This window comes from Trichomycterus rosablanca, chromosome 1 (assembly GCF_030014385.1).
Source record: "Trichomycterus rosablanca isolate fTriRos1 chromosome 1, fTriRos1.hap1, whole genome shotgun sequence".
NCBI classification, from domain to species: domain Eukaryota; kingdom Metazoa; phylum Chordata; class Actinopteri; order Siluriformes; family Trichomycteridae; genus Trichomycterus; species Trichomycterus rosablanca.
Window position 1 is genome coordinate 59,742,841 of NC_085988.1, and position 19,217 is coordinate 59,762,057.

Here is a 19,217-nt window from a genome sequence, read left to right on the forward strand (position 1 = left end):
TATCACGTCACTATATCTTGTAAATGCTCTTGTTCTGATTTATTACTAAATTGGTGTGAAACTCTTTATTGCCCTTTCTCTAGTTCTCTGTTGGACTTGGACCCATTATCCTCTTCAGGGCCACCTGATTCATCAGCTCCTACATCCTGGGGAGGTTAGGATCTCCACTGCACATTAACAAAAATTAAAAGAAGACAAGACCAAGTGTTAATGATATCATGCTAAGTATTAAATGCATAAATATTTGTTTAAATATTAATTAACAAGGTGTATGTTTCTCATTTGTTTTCTCCATGGTTTGGCTGTGATGCTGCAGACCTTCTGGGGTCAGGTAGGCGTGTTTCTGTTAAGCTTTACTTTGTGTTTAATGTGAAAAAATGGCTGCCAGAAGCTCTTCAATCTTATTGCATCATTACATATATAATTTGTTTCATAATTCTGGATCATTGTGTTTAGCATGAAATAGTATTATACAGACGCTTTCCTAAACCTGTGTTTGATTTCCAAGGCCACCTCGTGCATTAGTGAAGTTCATGTTAGTCAGCATTCTGGTAGATTACCAGTAGTTTTCCCTAGTTGTCCTTTTCTTGCTGCCTTTACTCAAACCCTGTCTCATTTTACATCTCTTGTTCTCTTTCTCTTTTAAATGTTCTCCTGTCTGCTGTTTTACCCTTGTGTTGCCGTTGTGCATTATTTTGCGGTTCTGTTTTGGTCGGACGGTGCAATGGCTTTGTAGAATTTGGTTCTCTCACTACGGAGACTCTCCTCCCTGACCCCTCCCCTGCTGCAGACTCTTCTGCGACAGCTGTACCTAGTCCCCCAACTGCTGAGGGTGCCACCTCTGTAGCCCCTCCCCCTACATCTGCTGGCTCAGCAGATCTCCTCGGAGGTCAGTAGAATCGTTTCCTTCAGTAGAAGGAAAACAATGTTGTCTTATGCACGCTATGTACTTCAGCATGTGCACTACATGTACTCATACTGTTGAGGTTTATTATTTTGAATCTTATGTTCTGTTGACTACAGATTTACCTATTGAGTTTCAATTTTGTGAAATACAATAAAAAATCTCTTAAAGTCTTTTAATAAAGACAGTGAAATAGGGACAAAATAGGGACAGTGGTAGCTCAGACGCTAAGGTACTGGACTAGCAATCATAAGGTTGCCGGTTCAAGCCCCCCCTTCACCAAGTTGCCACTGTTGGGCCCCTGAGCAAGGCCCTTAACCCTTAATTGCTTGAATTGTATTCACTGATAATTCAAGTCGCTTTGGACAAAAGTGTCTGCTAAATGCTGTAAATGTATTAAACATTCTTTTGAACCTTTATTTAACTGAAGAAGATTACAAAAAAAGATCTCCAATGTTTTTACTGACCTACTTAATTAAAATTCCTGTCTGAAATACTACTTAAAATGTTGAACCTATAACCTATAACTATATGTAATATAGTGTCATGTTAAATGTCCTGATACCGCATTGGACTGTATTAAGTGACAATGATTTTCTGAAGTACTTCCAAGCCCATATGAATATATATTTATTACAGGAGCATGACAGTTTTCCATGCAGTGCCATCTGATGGCTTGAAGGTCACACAGATTCACCCTCGCCTTTGTCCTACACAGACTGAGATTTCACTGGATTGCCTGAGTCTTTTCACAATATTATGTATAGCAGATGGTGAAAGACCTAAATTATTTGCAATATTTCATTGAGAAATGATCTTTCTAAACTGACTAAACTGTCATAAAAGTTGGCACAAAGTGATAAGCCACAGCCTTTGCATGCAACGACTAAGCCTTTGGTGGCTGTTACCAATTTAATTGCTTAATATGTAATTTTTCAAAATGGTGTAGCTTGAATGTTGAAATTTCACTATTATTTTACTATTATCCTTACTGTTTAGGGGTTTGTTGCAGGCATAAAATTCTACATTTGTATATATTAAAAAACAGTTAAGTTGGTCAGTAAAAACATTAAAAATGTTTTCTTTTGTCAGTTTTATAAAGATTTAGGAGAATTACTTTGTAAATTGCTTGGACATGTTCTAAAACAGTAAACACTTTGTTCAGATTTTCTTTTGCACATTTCTACTCATGAGATTCTCCTCTTATCCCTCTGTAATCTTTCTCAACTCTAAGCTGACTTTTACTAAATAATACATTTTTTTAGTAACCACTTCATCTTAATTAAAGTAGCAGTGGGTCTGGACGGGATGGAAATTCACTCCCAGGCATTACATTCTCACCCACGTACTGAGTTAGAGGAAATAAATCATAGACAGAAAGGCTATAGGCATATTTTAAAAGGTGGGAGGAAAACCTAACAACCTGGAGAAAACACATGTAAAAATAGAAAGCTCCTTACTGATAGTGACTGGAGGCAAGTATTGAACCTAATTTCCTAGGAACCTAAAGCTATGTAGCAGCCACATTACCTGCTTCTACCCCTTGTGATGAGTTATCCTGCAAAATACTATTTCTTCAATTATTATTATTATTTACTTGATTACATCCCCCCCCTTTTCCATTGGTAGCCTAGTGGGTAGAGCTTTGGGCTATCAACCGGAAGATTGGCGGTTCAAATCCAGGCTCTGCTATGCAGCCACTGTTGGGTCCTTGAGCAAGACCCTTAACCCTGTCTGCTCCAGGGGTGCCATAAGGTGGCTGACCCTGCACTCTGACCCCAGCTCCCAAACAAGCTGGGATATGCGAAGAAAGAATTTCATTGTACTGTACACCTGTATATATACAGTGTATCACAAAAGTGAGTACACCCCTCACATTTCTGCAGATATTTAAGTATATCTTTTCATGGGACAACACTGACAAAATGACACTTTGACACAATGAAAAGTAGTCTGTGTGCAGCTTATATAACAGTGTAAATTTATTCTTCCCTCAAAATAACTCAATATACAGCCATTAATGTCTAAACCACCGGCAACAAAAGTGAGTACACCCCTAAGAGACTACACCCCTAAATGTCCAAATTGAGCACTGCTTGTCATTTTCCCTCCAAAATGTCATGTGACTCGTTAGTGTTACTAGGTCTCAGGTATGCATAGGGAGCAGGTGTGTTCAATTTAGTAGTACAGCTCTCACACTCTCTCATACTGGTCACTGAAAGTTCCAACATGGCACCTCATGGCAAAGAACTCTCTGAGGATCTTAAAAGACAAATTGTTGCGCTACATGAAGATGGCCAAGGCTACAAGAAGATTGCCAACACCCTGAAACTGAGCTGCAGCACAGTGGCCAAGATCATCCAGCATTTTAAAAGAGCAGGGTCCACTCAGAACAGACCTCGCGTTGGTCGTCCAAAGAAGCTGAGTGCACGTGCTCAGCGTCACATCCAACTGCTGTCTTTGAAAGATAGGCGCAGGAGTGCTGTCAGCATTGCTGCAGAGATTGAAAAGGTGGGGGGTCAGCCTGTCAGTGCTCAGACCATACGCCGCACACTACATCAAATTGGTCTGCATGGCTGTCACCCCAGAAGGAAGCCTCTTCTGAAGTCTCTACACAAGAAAGCCCGCAAACAGTTTGCTGAAGACATGTCAACAAAGGACATGGATTACTGGAACCATGTCCTATGGTCTGATGAGACCAAGATTAATTTGTTTGGTTCAGATGGTCTCAAGCATGTGTGGCGGCAATCAGGTGAGGAGTACAAAGATAAGTGTGTCATGCCTACAGTCAAGCATGGTGGTGGGAATGCCATGGTCTGGGGCTGCATGAGTGCATCAGGTGTTGGGGAGTTACATTTCATTGAGGGACACATGAACTCCAATATGTACTGTGAAATACTGAAGCAGAGCATGATCCCCTCCCTCTGGAAACTGGGTCGCAGGGCAGTGTTCCAGCATGATAATGACCCCAAACACACCTCTAAGACGACCACTGCTTTATTGAAGAGGCTGAGGGTAAAGGTGATGGACTGGCCAAGCATGTCTCCAGACCTAAACCCAATAGAACATCTTTGGGGCATCCTCAAGCGGAAGGTGGAGGAGCGCAAAGTCTCGAATATCCGCCAGCTCCGTGATGTCGTCATGGAGGAGTGGAAAAGCATTCCAGTGGCAACCTGTGAAGCTCTGGTAAACTCCATGCCCAGGAGAGTTAAGGCAGTTCTGGGAAATAATGGTGGCCACACAAAATATTGACACTTCAGGAACTTTCACTAAGGGGTGTACTCACTTTTGTTGCCGGTGGTTTAGACATTAATGGCTGTATATTGAGTTATTTTGAGGGAAGAATAAATTTACACTGTTATATAAGCTGCACACAGACTACTTTTCATTGTGTCAAAGTGTCATTTTGTCAGTGTTGTCCCATGAAAAGATATACTTAAATATCTGCAGAAATGTGAGGGGTGTACTCACTTTTGTGATACACTGTATATATGACAAATAAAGGATATCTTCTATCTTCTTTTCTCCCACTTTATCCACTTTATCCAAGCCTGTCAATTATCCTCTCACTAATGCTGGGGAGGACAAGGCTGCTCCACGCCCCCTCCGACACGTGCACAGCAATCGAACATCTTATCACCTACACTTGACGAGTGCAGTGCAGTACAGCACTGTGCACGGAGAGCCACACCCTCTACCGCACTCCTTTCCCATCTCCGTGCAGGCGCCACCAACCAGCCAGAAGTGGTCTTAATCGCACTAGTCTTTGAGAGAGTCCCCATCCGGCTTAATCCCGCCCCTATCTGAACAACAGGCCAATTGTTGTTCATGTGGCCGCTCAGCCTCAGCCGGCAGGCAGAGCCGAGATTCGATACGATGTATTCGAGATCTCAGCTCTGGTGAACAGCGCCACCTGAGCGAATTACATTTTGTATTAAATTAAAATCAAGTGTTTGGTTTGGTTAAATAAAGGTTTAATAATTTTTTTTAATTTGTTTTTTGTAACTTAAGTATCACCAAAGATATTAGGAAACTCATTTTTATCTTACTTCTTTTATCTCACTGATTTTTGCTTTACTCTTTCCTAACTGCCTTTTTCTGATTCAGGTGCATTTGCAAACCCAGCAGCTGAGAGTGCAGCCGCTGCAGAGAGCGGGGTTTCAGCCACCACTGCCACTTCAGCCAGTGAAACCCCTGCCGCAAATGGTGGGTGCTGTTAACACACTTTTGTGTGTCTGTGTTATTGTGTATTTATGTAAAGTGTATTTGCTTGTGTATGTGTGTGTATTGTGTATTTATGTGTCCTTTGTGATCCAGGGCCAGACTGTGCTAACCAGGCACCCTGGGCAAAATTGTACATGCTACCCCTCGGTACATTTCCAAAAGAGAGAAAAATCGGTCTTTATAAACAGTGTCACCTGATACCCCTTTTTAAACTCTCACCACAACTTTGCAACACTTAATTACACAACAACTATTATAAATCATAGGACACATGCATTAATGACTTGGTGGTGAAGGAAGTTCTGTTGTCTGTTAAGTTTGTGGCATGGCCTTCTTCCTTGTTAGTAATTGCAACTGACTACATCTGGTGACTTCTCAGTTCCATATATGTAGGGGTTGTTTGACTGGACTAATGAACTAATCCACACGCATATTGTAGTGGTCTCTGTACAGATTTCAGAAAGCAGATTATAAATCAAAAGTCATGATACGTGCTGCCAGTTGGCACTTCAGGTCCCAACATCTTCATAATCAATTGATCATAAGCACATAAGCACAAAGTATGTATGGCTCAGTTGCTGAAGGAAGTCGGCAGTGAGCCAGGTTGGGGTCTTGTCCTTCCTTCTGCACTGCCCTTTTTGACAGACAGAGGGAGCACAGTGGCACAGATAATTGATGTGTTGGTTCCTTTTAATTGACAGACATCTGTGCCTCATTTGTGTTAATTCACTTCAGGTGGGAGTCCACGGTTTCTCTCACACAGATTTGCCAGTTTCTGTCTGGTACATGTTTTTTTGTTTTGTTGAAATCCTGATATTAGGCCTGGTCTGGTCCAGTTTTCACTTGGTGTATGAGCAGAGTTCACTAATACCAGATTAGTTTACTCAAACCTTTAGATCCTACAGTACTTACTTGCACATGAAATAAGACCAAGATGCCTTTTTTGTGTGGCTCATTTTACTTTTATTCATTTTGCAGTTATAGTTACACTGATATTTTTTGTCACCCTTTCTTCTTTTATCAAGACCCATTTGCCCCAACTCCAGATTGTGCAGCTGTTTCTTCACAGCTGGACCTGTTTTCTATGCAACCTATTGAGAGCAGTACCTGCTTATTTGGCTCTGTATCAACCTCTGCAGTTCAGACTTCACTCAGCTCCAGCAACCCAATTATTCCAGCCTCAGCAGCTCCTACGATAGATCTGTTCAGTGGTAAATGCTTACTGTGTGGCCCTGCATGGAAACTCCTGAGTGAAATACTGTACGCTTTATAGAAAGATTCTTCTTTTACTAGTGTTGATTTAAACACTATTGTGCAGACACAGAAAGTTGGAACTGCAAATTAATCATTTATTTAAATTACACAGATGCATGCTGGGGTGACAGTGGTAAGAAAAAGCTATTGCTGTTTGACAGACAGTTGATTTACAAGCAGATGCATCATAATGAGATGGATTCATCTAGTTTGTTACCTGGAAGTAATTTTTGCATCTGTGTTTGACCGGTCTGTGTTAAAATCGAGTGGTCTAATTCAACAAATTAATAATAATCAGTAAAATTGGGAAAAATCAGGAAAAACTTAACACCCACAAATTAATTCTGCATAATCTAAGAGGTGCATGACACGACAACACAGCAGCAAAAATATGGAAAATTATACATTGTTGCATCCATGATAAACAAAAGAACCTACAAGATTTGTTCCATTACATACTTTAAAACCATTTATTTCTCTTTCATTGTTATTTTCAGTTTTTTTTTACATTTAAGTTTATTTTGTGTTTGAATTTTTGTTCTTATGTTTTTTTTGTCTGTACATATCATATGTGTCTCTGTGTCCCTGCCCCATAGATCTTTTTGATTCTAAACCTGAGCTAGCTGCTCCCAAATCAGACCATGCTTCCAGTCTAGACCTGTTTTCATCAGGTATGCTGTTTTTACTTTGTCGTGCAAATATCTCTCCTCTTCGACTTTTTCAAGCCTCCTTCAACCCCTCTCTTTATTGTTTTTTCTCTTCCACTGGCTGATGACAATAAGCTAAAAATGTTTCTTCCTTGGGGTGTACAAAAGCACATACACCCATTTTCCTTGCATACACACAAATAGATAGAATTGACTTGTTTTGGGGATCCAGCTTGAGACTAATGGTTTATTCATCACTTTCAGCTTTAACTCTGCTCCTGTGATTCTTCTTGTTCTGTGTATACTAAAAGAAGAATTCAATTAAAATACAAGTTGTTTTTAGTTACAGTGGGGCCAAAAAGTATTTAGTCAGCCACTGATTGTGCAAGTTCTCCTACTTAGAAAGATGAGAGAGGTCTGTAATTTTCATCATAGGTACACTTCAATTATGAGAGACAAAATGAGAAAAAAAATCCAGGAAATCACATTGTAGGGTTTTTAAAGAATTTATTTGTAAATTATGGTGGAAAATAAGCAAGATTTCTGGCTCTCACAGACCTGTAACTTCTTCTTTAAGAAGCTCTTCTGTCCTCCACTCTTTACCTGTATTAATGGCACCTGTTTGACCTCGTTATCTGTATAAAAGACACCTGTCCACAGCCTCAAACAGTCAGACTCCAAACTCAACCATGGCCAAGACCAAAGAGCTGTCGAAGGACACCAGGAAAAAAATTGTAGACCTGCACCAGGCTGGGAAGAGCTAATCTACAATAGGCAAGCAGGTTGGTGTGAATAAATCAACTGTGGGAGCAATTGTAAGAAAATGGAAGACATACAAGACCATTGATAATCTCCCTCGATCTGGGGCCCCACGCAAGATGTCATCCCGTGGGGTCAAAATGATCATGAGAACGGTGAGCAAAAATCCCAGAACTACACGGAGGGACCTGATGAATGACCTGCAGAGAGCTGGGACCAAAGTAACAAAGGCTACCATCAGTAACACACTACGCCGAGAGAGACTCAAATCCTGCAGTGCCAGGCGTGTCCCCCTGCTTAAGCCAGTACATGTCCAGGCCCGTCTGAAGTTTGCCAGAGAGCCTTTGGATGATCCAGAAGAGGATTGGGAGAATATCATGTGGTCAGATGAAACCAAAATGGAACTTTTTGGTAAAAACTCAACTCGTCGTGTTTGGAGGAAGAAGAATGCTGAGTTGCATCCCAAGAACACCATACCTACTGTGAAGCATGGGGGTGGAAACATCATGCTTTGGGGCTGTTTTTCTGCAAAGGGGACAGGACGACTGATCCGTGTTAAGGGAAGAATGAACGGGGCCATGTATCGTGAGATTTTAAGCCAAAACCTCCTTCCATCAGTGAGAGCATTGAAGATGGAACGTGGCTGGGTCTTCCAGCATGACAATGATCTCAAACACACCGCTCGGGCAACGAAGGAGTGGCTCCGTAAAAAGCATTTCAAGGTCCTGGAGTGGCCTAGCCAGTCTCCAGACCTCAACCCCATAGAAAATTTGTGGAGGGAGTTGAAAGTCTGTGTTGCCCAGCGACAACCCCAAAACATCACTGCTCTAGAGGAGATCTGCATGGAGGAATGGGCCAAAATACCAGCTACAGTGTGTGCAAACCTGGTGAAGACTTACAGGAAACATTTGACCTCTGTCATTGCCAACAAAGGTTATGTTACAAAGTATTGAGTTGAACTTTTGTTATTGACCAAATACTTATTTTCCACCATAATTTACAAATAAATTCTTTAAAAATCCTACAATGTGATTTTCTGGATTTTTTTTCTCTCATTTTGTCTCTCATAGTTGAAGTGTACCTATGATGAAAATTACAGACCTCTCTCATCTTTCTAAGTAGGAGAACCTGCACAATCAGTGGCTGACTAAATACTTTTTGGCCCCACTGTAGATGTTCTATTTCTCATCGTATGTGGTTATTTAGTATTTAACCAACATTAATTGCCATCCTTTTGCTACAGATGTGTTCAGCCCACCTACTGCTGCTCTCTCTGCCCCTGTGAACTGGCTAGACACTGGAAAGGCTATGGATTTGGTCGGGGGTGGGTACTGAGTTTTGAGAAAGAGGCTCAGGTGCTTTTGGTAGAGGTTGATTCTGAGGTTTTCTAGGATGTCAGTTTTAGGAGTGAAATTTAAGTACACATACATTTTAATTTGTGGATTTACTGGTAATTTACCTGGATGGAATTATGTTTGAAATCAGAGCCAGAATGCAGGTACACTGCCGGACTGACTTCAATTTACTCATTTATCAGCCTTTATTATCAGCCAGGCTACAGCTGGCCACAACAAGGACCAAAGCCCTTATCATTTATCGGAAAAATTTTGTATAAAAGTGTTGGCTGCTCTAGCGTATGTTTTATGACCTTATTGTTCTGTACAAAACAACGTTACATTGCAAAAAATATTTATTAACCTCCAACTCACTATATAACAACCCATGCTGTTAATGTAGCCAAATCCACTCAGATTCATTTATTTTTTCTCCTTGATTTTACGCTGCACATTAGCGCACAAACTTTAATTGCTATTTACTTGTTGACATGTATTTTTGGATGTGGTATCATTAAACCTTTCGTCACTTCTTGCATTTGTTTTCGTGACAAAACGTAGTTTGGGAGACCAGAGAGACTCGCCTGTGATTCCAGTTGGTGGTAGATAGGTAGTGTGAAACCCCCTATCGCCGATCAGTCGTGTAGTGTGAAAGCCACACCGACTTGAAAGTCTCCCGATTACAAGAGATCCAGTCGTGTAGTGTGAACTGTACAGCGACCTGATGATTGGAAAGTCGTGTAGTGTGAACTTGGCATTAGATAGAATATGCAGCTGATAAACCTAGGTTTGATTAATTGGCAATAATTAATTGCCTGTTTTATTTCAAAGGTGTAAAAAGTTAAAACCAGGTATGTTTTATAGATAGGCTTTAGTGCAAGTGACTAAGATGAACACGTTCAGTAAAGGTAACATGTTAATGACTTCCATTCTAAAAGATGCTTTTTTATTCACAGGATATTTCTGTCAATTTAGACACTGTGTGCAAACCCAAAACACAAAAAGCTAACCATAAAAGTTTTTTGTCTGTTGGGATTCTGCATGTGTATGCATTTGCAAACATTAATCTTTCTCCTCTTTCTGTGAATTTTAGTTGTAAGGTGTGAAGAACTTTGGATCTTTGTGTTTGTTCACTTTAACTTTTCTTGCATTTGTGTGGCTGACTTATTTGTGTATCTATAATGATACCAACTTTAAGATGTGAAATAGAGAAATAGTGCTTAAACCCAAATCTTTGGTTGTCTATTTCTATATGTCTATTAACTGACTCTCTTTTTCTGGAGGTCTCCTTTTAGTTTGTCGCTGATGACTCACTTATAACCGTTCTGTGCTCCCATGCTGCATGGATGCTCATTTGTGCCTGATATGGCACGGGTAAACCTGGCTTGGTGTAACGTGGTCCTCCAGACACTGCAGGTGCAGCCAACGGCCAACCTGCAGCTTCAGCACCAGCATCATCCGGAGCAGATTTAATGGGAGGTACGCCACGTTTGCCTTTCTTACCAGTGTAACATTTATTTATTTTCATGTATTTTAGCTACTGCGTTGTACCCATGTGTTTTAATATGTGACATACCATGCATTACATTTGACTGAGTGAAGCTGGACTGTTTGGTGTTGTTATTTAGAGTAACCGTCCTGTGTGTGAATAATGTTTTTTTTTTTTAAGTTTAATTTGAGTGAGAACTGGTTGACTGGGACATCGCAGCTGGTGTGTTGTAGTCTGTCTGTGTTTATGTTGTGTTAAATGAATTGAGGTTGGCATTGTTCTTGCCACTCTTTGCCTTCTAAGTATTCAATGTTTGAAATACTTTTTGCTTAATGCTAAATTCCTCTGTACTGCTCTTTTTCTTTTCACTTCACTTGTATTCTCATTTCTTACTATTTCTTAATTATTTATTTGCTAATGCTTTTACTACATTTACTTTCTTTCCACATCACTATGCTTTCTTCTTCGTCAATCAATGCTTCATTGATTAAATGATCGCCCATCCTTCTGTCACTATTTCTCTTCACTTCTCCCATTTCTTTCTCTCCCTTTGCTATTGGTCTGGCTCATTGCTTGCTTCCTCCTGTGCTTACGGTGAGTTCCGACGCTTTTACACAAGCTGTTATCCCACAGTGTATGACTGCATTGCAGTAAGATACTCAGCTCTGGCTCTTTGTCAATACAGTATAAAGGAGGGGTATGGGACTGTAAGACTGGGTGTCAGACTAGCCAGATTGTAGTAAACATGTGACTAACAGTCTATCACACTGGATGGATGTATGGATGGATGGATTTATAAATGGATTAAAATAGTGTATGAATAAATAGATGGGTATGTGGAAAAAGACAGACAGATGGAGTAGATAGATCACATTGACTGATGGGATTGGCTAGAATAGGCGTTTTCAACCTGTGGGGCAAGTATCTGTCGAGGGGGCGTGACATTACAAGATTTTTATTTAGTTCTAAAACAAAAAAATGTAGTTTTTCACCCACAGGAGACATATTTTAATTATTCTCGCTGACCACGCACACACGCACGTTTAATGTTATCAAGTTCAGTCTGAAAAATATCAAAACTTAAAACTAGGGCTAACAGTGAAGATAAATCGGTGACAAAAGCAATGACTGCTGTTAAAGGACATGTGTGTGTGTGTGTGTGTCTTTAAGAGAGGTGTATAATGGGAGTGTATAGTGGCTTTGTTCACAGTGTCGCTATAAGTGAGTCAGGAGTCGATTCATATGAAGCAATGTAGCATTGTACCTCTCCTCAGTCAGCTCTCCATTTTTAATGTTATTAATGAATGCTGTGGTTTCAAATAAACACCAGCTACTAGAGAACACCTTGTGTGACTCGCTTTCTTTACTGGTCCGAGGCTTAATTAAACTGGCTATTACCACAGAGCGGTAGCCAAGTCAGACTCGTTCTGCCTGTAGAGCTAAAAGTTAGCTCATCTGAGTTTTGGCTGTCAGCGAACTAGCGAACTTGGCAATTGATGTACTTTTGCCTCTACTTGGCTCTGTGAAGTAATGTTTTCTGCTCTCATCTACATCAAAAGCAAGTGCCGCTTACGATTTACGACTAGCTGTAACTGAAATTGAACCACAAATTTCTATAATGTGCTCGCAAAATAGGCTCAGTCGTCGCATTGAATAACATAGGGTTGTATTATATGCACAAAATTGCAGTGTATGTATGAGGTCGCAACGTTAATTATATTATTTTCTATTATAATATAATATTATTATATTGTTAATGTTATTTTAGCTTGTCAAGCTAATAAAAGCTAAGTTGATGGGGCCGTATGGGGGGGTTGCGGGGGTTTGGTTTGGGGGGGGGAGCACAAGTTCAAGGTTGGCACACCGAAGAGGTCCAAAAATGTTGAAAACCCCTGGGCTAGAGGACAGTAATGAATGTAATGTAGAATTACATGGATTAATGAACTTATGAATTCAAATGTTAGGTGGAGAACTGACTGATATGAATTGATTACATGAGAGATGGTTAAATTACATAAATAAGTATGGATGGATTTATGTGATGACTAAATGCAATGATGGATGCAATAGATGGGCAGGGTGGATAGATTGCTGGACAGTCTTTTAGTAATTATATAGATGGATAGACAGATGTGTAGATGAACGGTCAAAAGAATTCAAATGATGCATAGTTACATTAAATTGCAAAGGTTCGAGGATGACTGGACTGGTTAAATGGTATGGATGGGTGGATGTATGTATAAAGTAAATTAAATGCATTGGGTGAATGAACAGTTAAATTGGCCTATAGATATATAAATTAAGTGAACTAAATAAGAGAATGGAAAACTGATTTAAAGGATGATGTGCTTGGACAGACAGATTATGAGAGATATGGATTTTCTGAATGCGTGGTTAAATGGATACATTTATTAATATTGAGAATAGATGAAATAAATAAATCAAGTGAATTGGTTAGACTAGAAGTACAGATGGATGGAGAAATAAAAAATATAAAGACAACAGCTAAATAGATTGTGAAAGTACATGGGTAAACAAATGAAATTGTTGCTGTATATGTACAAGTGGAAAACCAGGCTGTTACACTAGGCTTTGTTTAGGCCTGTAAAATTCATAAACATTTACACAGTTCTTAATTGTCTGTCTTCATATCTACTTGGTAGTTCAGGTGGCGCATTGGTAAAATACACTAGCCAGTCATGTGTGTATGCAGACGTGATTGGCTATGTCTTAGGGGCAGGAGTTAAAAAGTAGAAAGAAAAGCTGTGTTTTGAATGATCAACTTCATTGGACATGGTAGAAGAGTTAGTGCCAAAATCTTAAAATGTTAAAGTTTTGTGTTTATTTTTTGGTGCAAATCATGCATCAGATTAGTACCTGCCTCTAAGTCATAGACAATATATACATGCAATTTCTATTTTTTGGAGGTGCTTAACCAATCTGTTTGACACTGATATGTGTTTCACTTGCTTAGTGCCAAAATGTTAAAGACTTGTGTTTATTTTTTGGTGCAAAACATGCATCAGATTAGTACCTGCCTCTAAGTCATAGACAATATATACATGCAATTTCTATTTTTTGCAGGTGCTTAACCAATCTGTTTGACACTGATATGTGTTTTGCTTGCTTCTGTGTAAACAGCTCTAATTGCATACTCAATTAGTAAATTCCACAAAATTGATGTCATTTCTTTTGTTTTGCATATTAGAAGGATTCAATCTTTTTGGTGTCTGTTAGGGAAAATATTATTTGTGTTGTTTTTATACACGCTTGGTGTTGTATTAATATGTAATTACGGTGTATTGATGAAGTATCGTGCAGTGTAAAGTTTATGTTGTACTGTGCTGTATTTTGCTGTGTGAATAGATTTTGTAAATAAAGTGTCTTGTTTATAGATATATTTGGTATGAGAAAACAAAATTATTTTTTACTTTTTTCTGTTTCATTCATCCCTTACATCTTTAGCATTTGGTGGCTTGGGGGACATGCTTATTCCAGCCATGGCTCCTCAGGCAGCTGGAGCAGCAGCCATGGCGGCCTCACCAGTTAAACCAGCAGGAGGTGATTTGGACTCTACCATGGCGAACCTTGCTGGAAGTGAGTTTTAACATAGCAGGGTATAAATATTATTATTGACATTGAACATTAGTGTAAAAAGAGTGGGGGAAAAAACCAAAATGTCAATCAGGATGTACAAACAATACATAATCTAGTTTACTGGTAAGTTAAGAGGGCTTAAAAGCAAAGTCATGTAGTCAGATGTCAACAATGGCAATGATTAAATTTTATACTGCTATAATGCTTTTTGTTTTTAAAAATGCAGAGCTTTTACTACTTTCCTTTCCTACTTTTCTATTAAAACTTAATGAAGTTCAGTGGTAGAAGATTTTTTAACCATTTTGGCCCCTGTTTGGCCCAGGTATTCTGCTACTTACATTGGGGAATGTTCAGAATACAGAAAAAACAAACAAACATTGCTCTGGTCAAAAGGGTGCGGTCAGGGTGGTTACTCTGTGAAGGGCAAAACAGCGCCACACCAGCTAAGTTCCTCATCTGAGCCGTTGGAAACAAAAGATACCGGCCTCACAGAGCATGGAGGTGCCACTGAGGCATGGACACCGCACAACACGAAACCAATGAGCCAGCAGGCAAAAGTCCAGCGAGAACGGCTTTTATTAACATCTCCCAGCTGCAGCGCATTACCTCTGAGATGCAATACCAGTAAAGCCGCAGACCAGTCAGGGTGCCCATGCTGACCCCTGTCCACTGCCGAAAGCGCCAACAATGGGCACGTGAGCATCGGAACTGGACCACAGAGCAATGGAAGAAGGTGGCCTGGTCTGATGAATCACGTTTTGCGTCGCTTACCTGGGGAACACATGGCACCAGGATGCACTATGGGAAGAAGGCAAGCCGGCGGAAGCAGTGTGATGCTTTGGGCAATGTTCTGCTGGGAAAGCTTGGGTCCTGCCATCCATGTGGATGTTACTTTGTGGAAACGGTATTCCCTGATGGCTGTGGCCTCTTTCAGCAGGTTAATTCTCCCTGCCACAAAGCAAAAACGGTTCAGGAATGGTTTGAGGAGCACAACATCCAGTTTGAGGTGTTGACTTGGCCTTCAAATTCTCCAGATCTCAATCCAATTGGGCATCTGTGGGATGTGATGGACAAACAAGTCCGATCCATGGAGGCCCCACCTCACAATTTACAGGAGTTAAAGGATCTGCTGCTAACATCTTGGTGCCAGATACCACAGCACAGGGTTGTTTTGGCAGCAAAAGGGGGACCAACACAATATTAGGAAGGTGGTCATAATGTTATGTCTGATCGGTGTATAGAACAGCATTTGCATTATTTATTAAAATGTCAAATCAGATGTACAGTTTTTAATCTGTGTTTTAATCTGGCTCTTTCAGATCTAGGAATGGGGACTCAGAAACCGTAAGAATATTTCACATTTCTTAAACTTTTCTTTACAACTATCCCACATAGTGTTTAAAAACCATTCTTTCCTCATTAATTTTGTCTTGGTCTTTCAGGGGTGAAGCAGCTGGAGGGACGAACTGGCAATCGCAGGTAGCAGCCCCTAGCTGGGGCATGCCCATGGTAAATGTTGTGTTGTCATGTAGTCCTGGAGCATGGTGTGGAGCAGCATGGCTTTGAGTGGCTTGAAATGGCACCCTCCTTCATCTGAATTTTGTGACTTCTTCTACAAGCTTTTCACAGATAGGTTGGGTTATAGAAGACTTAGTTATGTGACATTAATAGTGTTTTAAAATTTGTAAAGAATAATAGAAGGATGAGTCATTATGACAAAAAACATTTAAATAATAATAATGATCCAGTATGTACCTGGCACCTTTAAACTGGTAAAATGCACAATTTAAGTTATGCATATGCTAAGTAATTTATCCTATAGATAAATCAGCACTTTTTTGGACTATTGATACTTATTGTGTTACACAATTGTTTATCTCTCATATTTACATTTATATTTTGGGTTTTAAAACCACCGGCCTGGGAAACCCTTATGCTGTACTGTTTTGTGGTTTCTTTGGCTAAATATACTTAACTTAGAAATGGCTCATATGAGGACCCAAAGCAAGCGTGTGAGACAATAAGTAATTGTGTGGTGCTTACTATCTTTAAAACTGAGATATGGCATACTTACACCAGGATATAATGTACACTGCTTAGTATTGTACTTTATTGATGGTAGTAGTATGCATTATAATCTGTGGTGGTTACATTGTGGAGCATTACATTAAAACCACCTCCTTGTTTCTACACTCACTGTCCATTTTATCAGCTCCACTTACCATATAGAAGCACTTTGTAGTTCTACAATTACTGACTGTAGTCCATCTGTTTCTCTGCATGCTTTGTTAGCCCACTTTTATGCTGTTCTTCAATGGTCAGGACTCTCCCAGGACCACCACAGAGTAGGTATTATTTGGGTGGTGGATCATTCTCAGCACTGCAGTGACAATGACCTGGTGGTGGTGTGTTAGTGTGTTTTGTGCTGGTATGAGTGGATCAGACACCGCAGTGATGATGGAGTTTTTAAACACCTCACTGTCACTGCTGGACTAAGAATAGTCCACCAACCAAAAACATCTAATCAACAGCGCCCCGTGGGCAGCGTCCTGTGACCACTGATGAAGGTCTAGAAGATGACCAACTCAAACAGCAGCAATAGATGAGCAATCATCTCTGACTTGACATCTACAAGGTGAACCAACTAGGTAGGAGTGTCTAATAGAGTGGACAGTGAGTGGACACGGTATTTAAAAACTCCAGCAGCGCTGCTGTGTCTGATCCACTCATACCAGCACAACACACTAACACACCACCACCATGTCAGTGTCACTGTAGTGCTGAGAATGATCCACCACCCAAATAATACCTACTCTGTGGTGGTCCTGTGGGGCTCCTGACCATTGAAGAATAGGGTGAAAGCAGGCTAAAAAGTATGTAGAAAAACAGATGGACTACAGTCAGTAATTGTAGAATTAGAAAATGCTTCTATATGGTAAGTGAAGCTGATAAAATTGACAGTAAGTCTAGAAACAAGGAGGTGGTTTTAATGTTATGGCTGATCAGTGTACTTCATAGTTATATAAAAACCTGACAGTTAAATTCACTATGAAAAAAAGCTTAAAATGAACTCGTACCCTAGTTAAATTGTCCTTAAAACCAAACATACTGTGAGAAGGCACCAAGAACAAAATTATCTATTTTTTAAGCTATATCAAGTATTAGATTTCGCAAGAGTAAACTGTTGGCTGTGTAATATAAAATGCAGGATAAAAATACCCCTGACAACAGACTGCAAAATTCAGCCTTTCCAAACTTGTATTACATATTGCTTTTGGGCTTTAGTGTTTAGTATGTGGAGTATTTATAGCATGTCATTTCAAATACAGACTGGGCATCAGTCAGGTATCAGCTTATAGATACTTGTCTTAAGTTTTGTGTAATGTGTAAAATCATGGTAGTTGCTGAACAGACTTTTCAAACTGACTTTGGCTTGCACATTATTTCCTCTATCTTAATCAACGGTTATTGTGCAATATGCATGCTCAAAATATATATTTTTGACACATATAAAATAGCAGCCATTAAGACTACAAACCCCATTTCCCAAAAAGTTAGGACCTTTTTAAAACAAAATAAAATGAAGAATCTGTGATTTGTAGATTCTCTTGAATATTTGTTTAACTAAAAAAGTAAGAAAAGATTTCCAATGTATTTACTGATTTCAATTTCACTGTATTTTGTAAATAGAAACACATTTAAAATTGAATGCCTGCAACACTCCCAAAAAGTTCACAAAGAGAAAGTCGTACATCAATTCTATGCAGAAATGCCTCAGTTCTCTGTGCCCAAGCTCATCTCAGATGTTCCGAAAGATGGTGAAAATATGTGCTGTGGTCAGATGAGTCCATGGTCAGCTATTTATTTTTAGAACAATGGATGGTGAGTTCTCTTTGCCAAAGATGAAAAGGACCATCCATACTGTTATCAGTAAAAGGTGCAAAAGCCAATGTCTCTCATGCTCTGGGGGTGTTTTGTGGGTGTCCAGGACATGACCTGCTTGCTTATGTGTGTAGGTACCATTGACACATGCCATCAAGGCGAAGGAAGTCCGGGGCGGCACGGTGGCTAAGTGGGTAGCACTGTCGCCTCACAGCAAGAAGGTCCTTGGTTCGATCCCCAGGTGGGGCGGTCTGGGTCCTTTCTGTGTGGTTTGCATGTTCTCCCCGTGTCTGCGTGGGTTTACTGTGGGTGCTCCGGTTTCCTCCCACAGTCCACAGACATGCAAGTGATGTGAATTCGACCTGGGTTCGACCTTGTGAACTGATGAATCTTGTGTAATGAGTAACTACCCTTTTTGTCAGGAATGTAACCAAAGTGTAAAACATGACGTTAAAATCCTAATAAACAAACAAACAAACAAAGGAAGTCCATGAATAATTTAACCAGATTTCTGCATGTGCTGCAACAGCATGGCTTCATAGACACAGAATACGTGTGCTTGACTGGCTGCAGTCTAGATCTGTCTCCTGTGGAAGAAGATGAGAATCACACGTCAGTGACTACAGATTGTTGAGAAGCTAAAGTTTCATATCAAGCCAGAATGGACAATAATTCCATTTGCAAAACTACAACAATTAAGTCTTCTCAGTTCCCAAACCATTAAAATATCTTCTTAATAGGAAAGGTGAAGAAACATGGGGGTAAACACGGCTCTGTCCCAACTCCCAGCTTTAACAGTTAAATAAAGATTCAAGAGAATTAACCAGTCACAGATTCTTCTTTTTATTGTATTTTACATCCCAACTTTTCAGGAAATGGGGTTTATAAATATTTATAAATAATCTCTTGCTCTTAATTAGTTAAGTATATGAATAAATGGTTTAGATGTGTAGAGATGCTTGATCCCTATTTGTTCGTCAGTGTTTGTGCACATTGATTTGGGTGTGTCTATGTTGTGTTAATCCCCCCCTTCCTTCCCCCTATAATACACAACCCTTGTAGCCTGCTCCCTCTGGGGTCTCTCATCTCATGGGGTCTCAGCTGCCGTTCGGCATGGTAAGAGTGTG

At 40.0% G+C, this 19,217-nt stretch overlaps 1 protein-coding gene across 1 annotated transcript in view; it reads left to right on the top strand.

Moving 5' to 3' along the window:
• The window catches only part of snap91b (synaptosome associated protein 91b), a 43,374-nt gene that overhangs the window by 21,477 nt on the left and 2,680 nt on the right, over nt 1-19,217 (top strand). The window contains exons 13-22 of the mRNA XM_062994701.1: nt 84-154; nt 317-331; nt 737-889; nt 5,012-5,110; nt 6,979-7,053; nt 10,530-10,601; nt 14,077-14,208; nt 15,528-15,552; nt 15,651-15,687; nt 19,153-19,206. Coding sequence (XP_062850771.1) covers nt 84-154; nt 317-331; nt 737-889; nt 5,012-5,110; nt 6,979-7,053; nt 10,530-10,601; nt 14,077-14,208; nt 15,528-15,552; nt 15,651-15,687; nt 19,153-19,206 — 733 coding nt within the window. The remainder of the gene's footprint in view (nt 1-83; nt 155-316; nt 332-736; nt 890-5,011; nt 5,111-6,978; nt 7,054-10,529; nt 10,602-14,076; nt 14,209-15,527; nt 15,553-15,650; nt 15,688-19,152; nt 19,207-19,217) is intronic.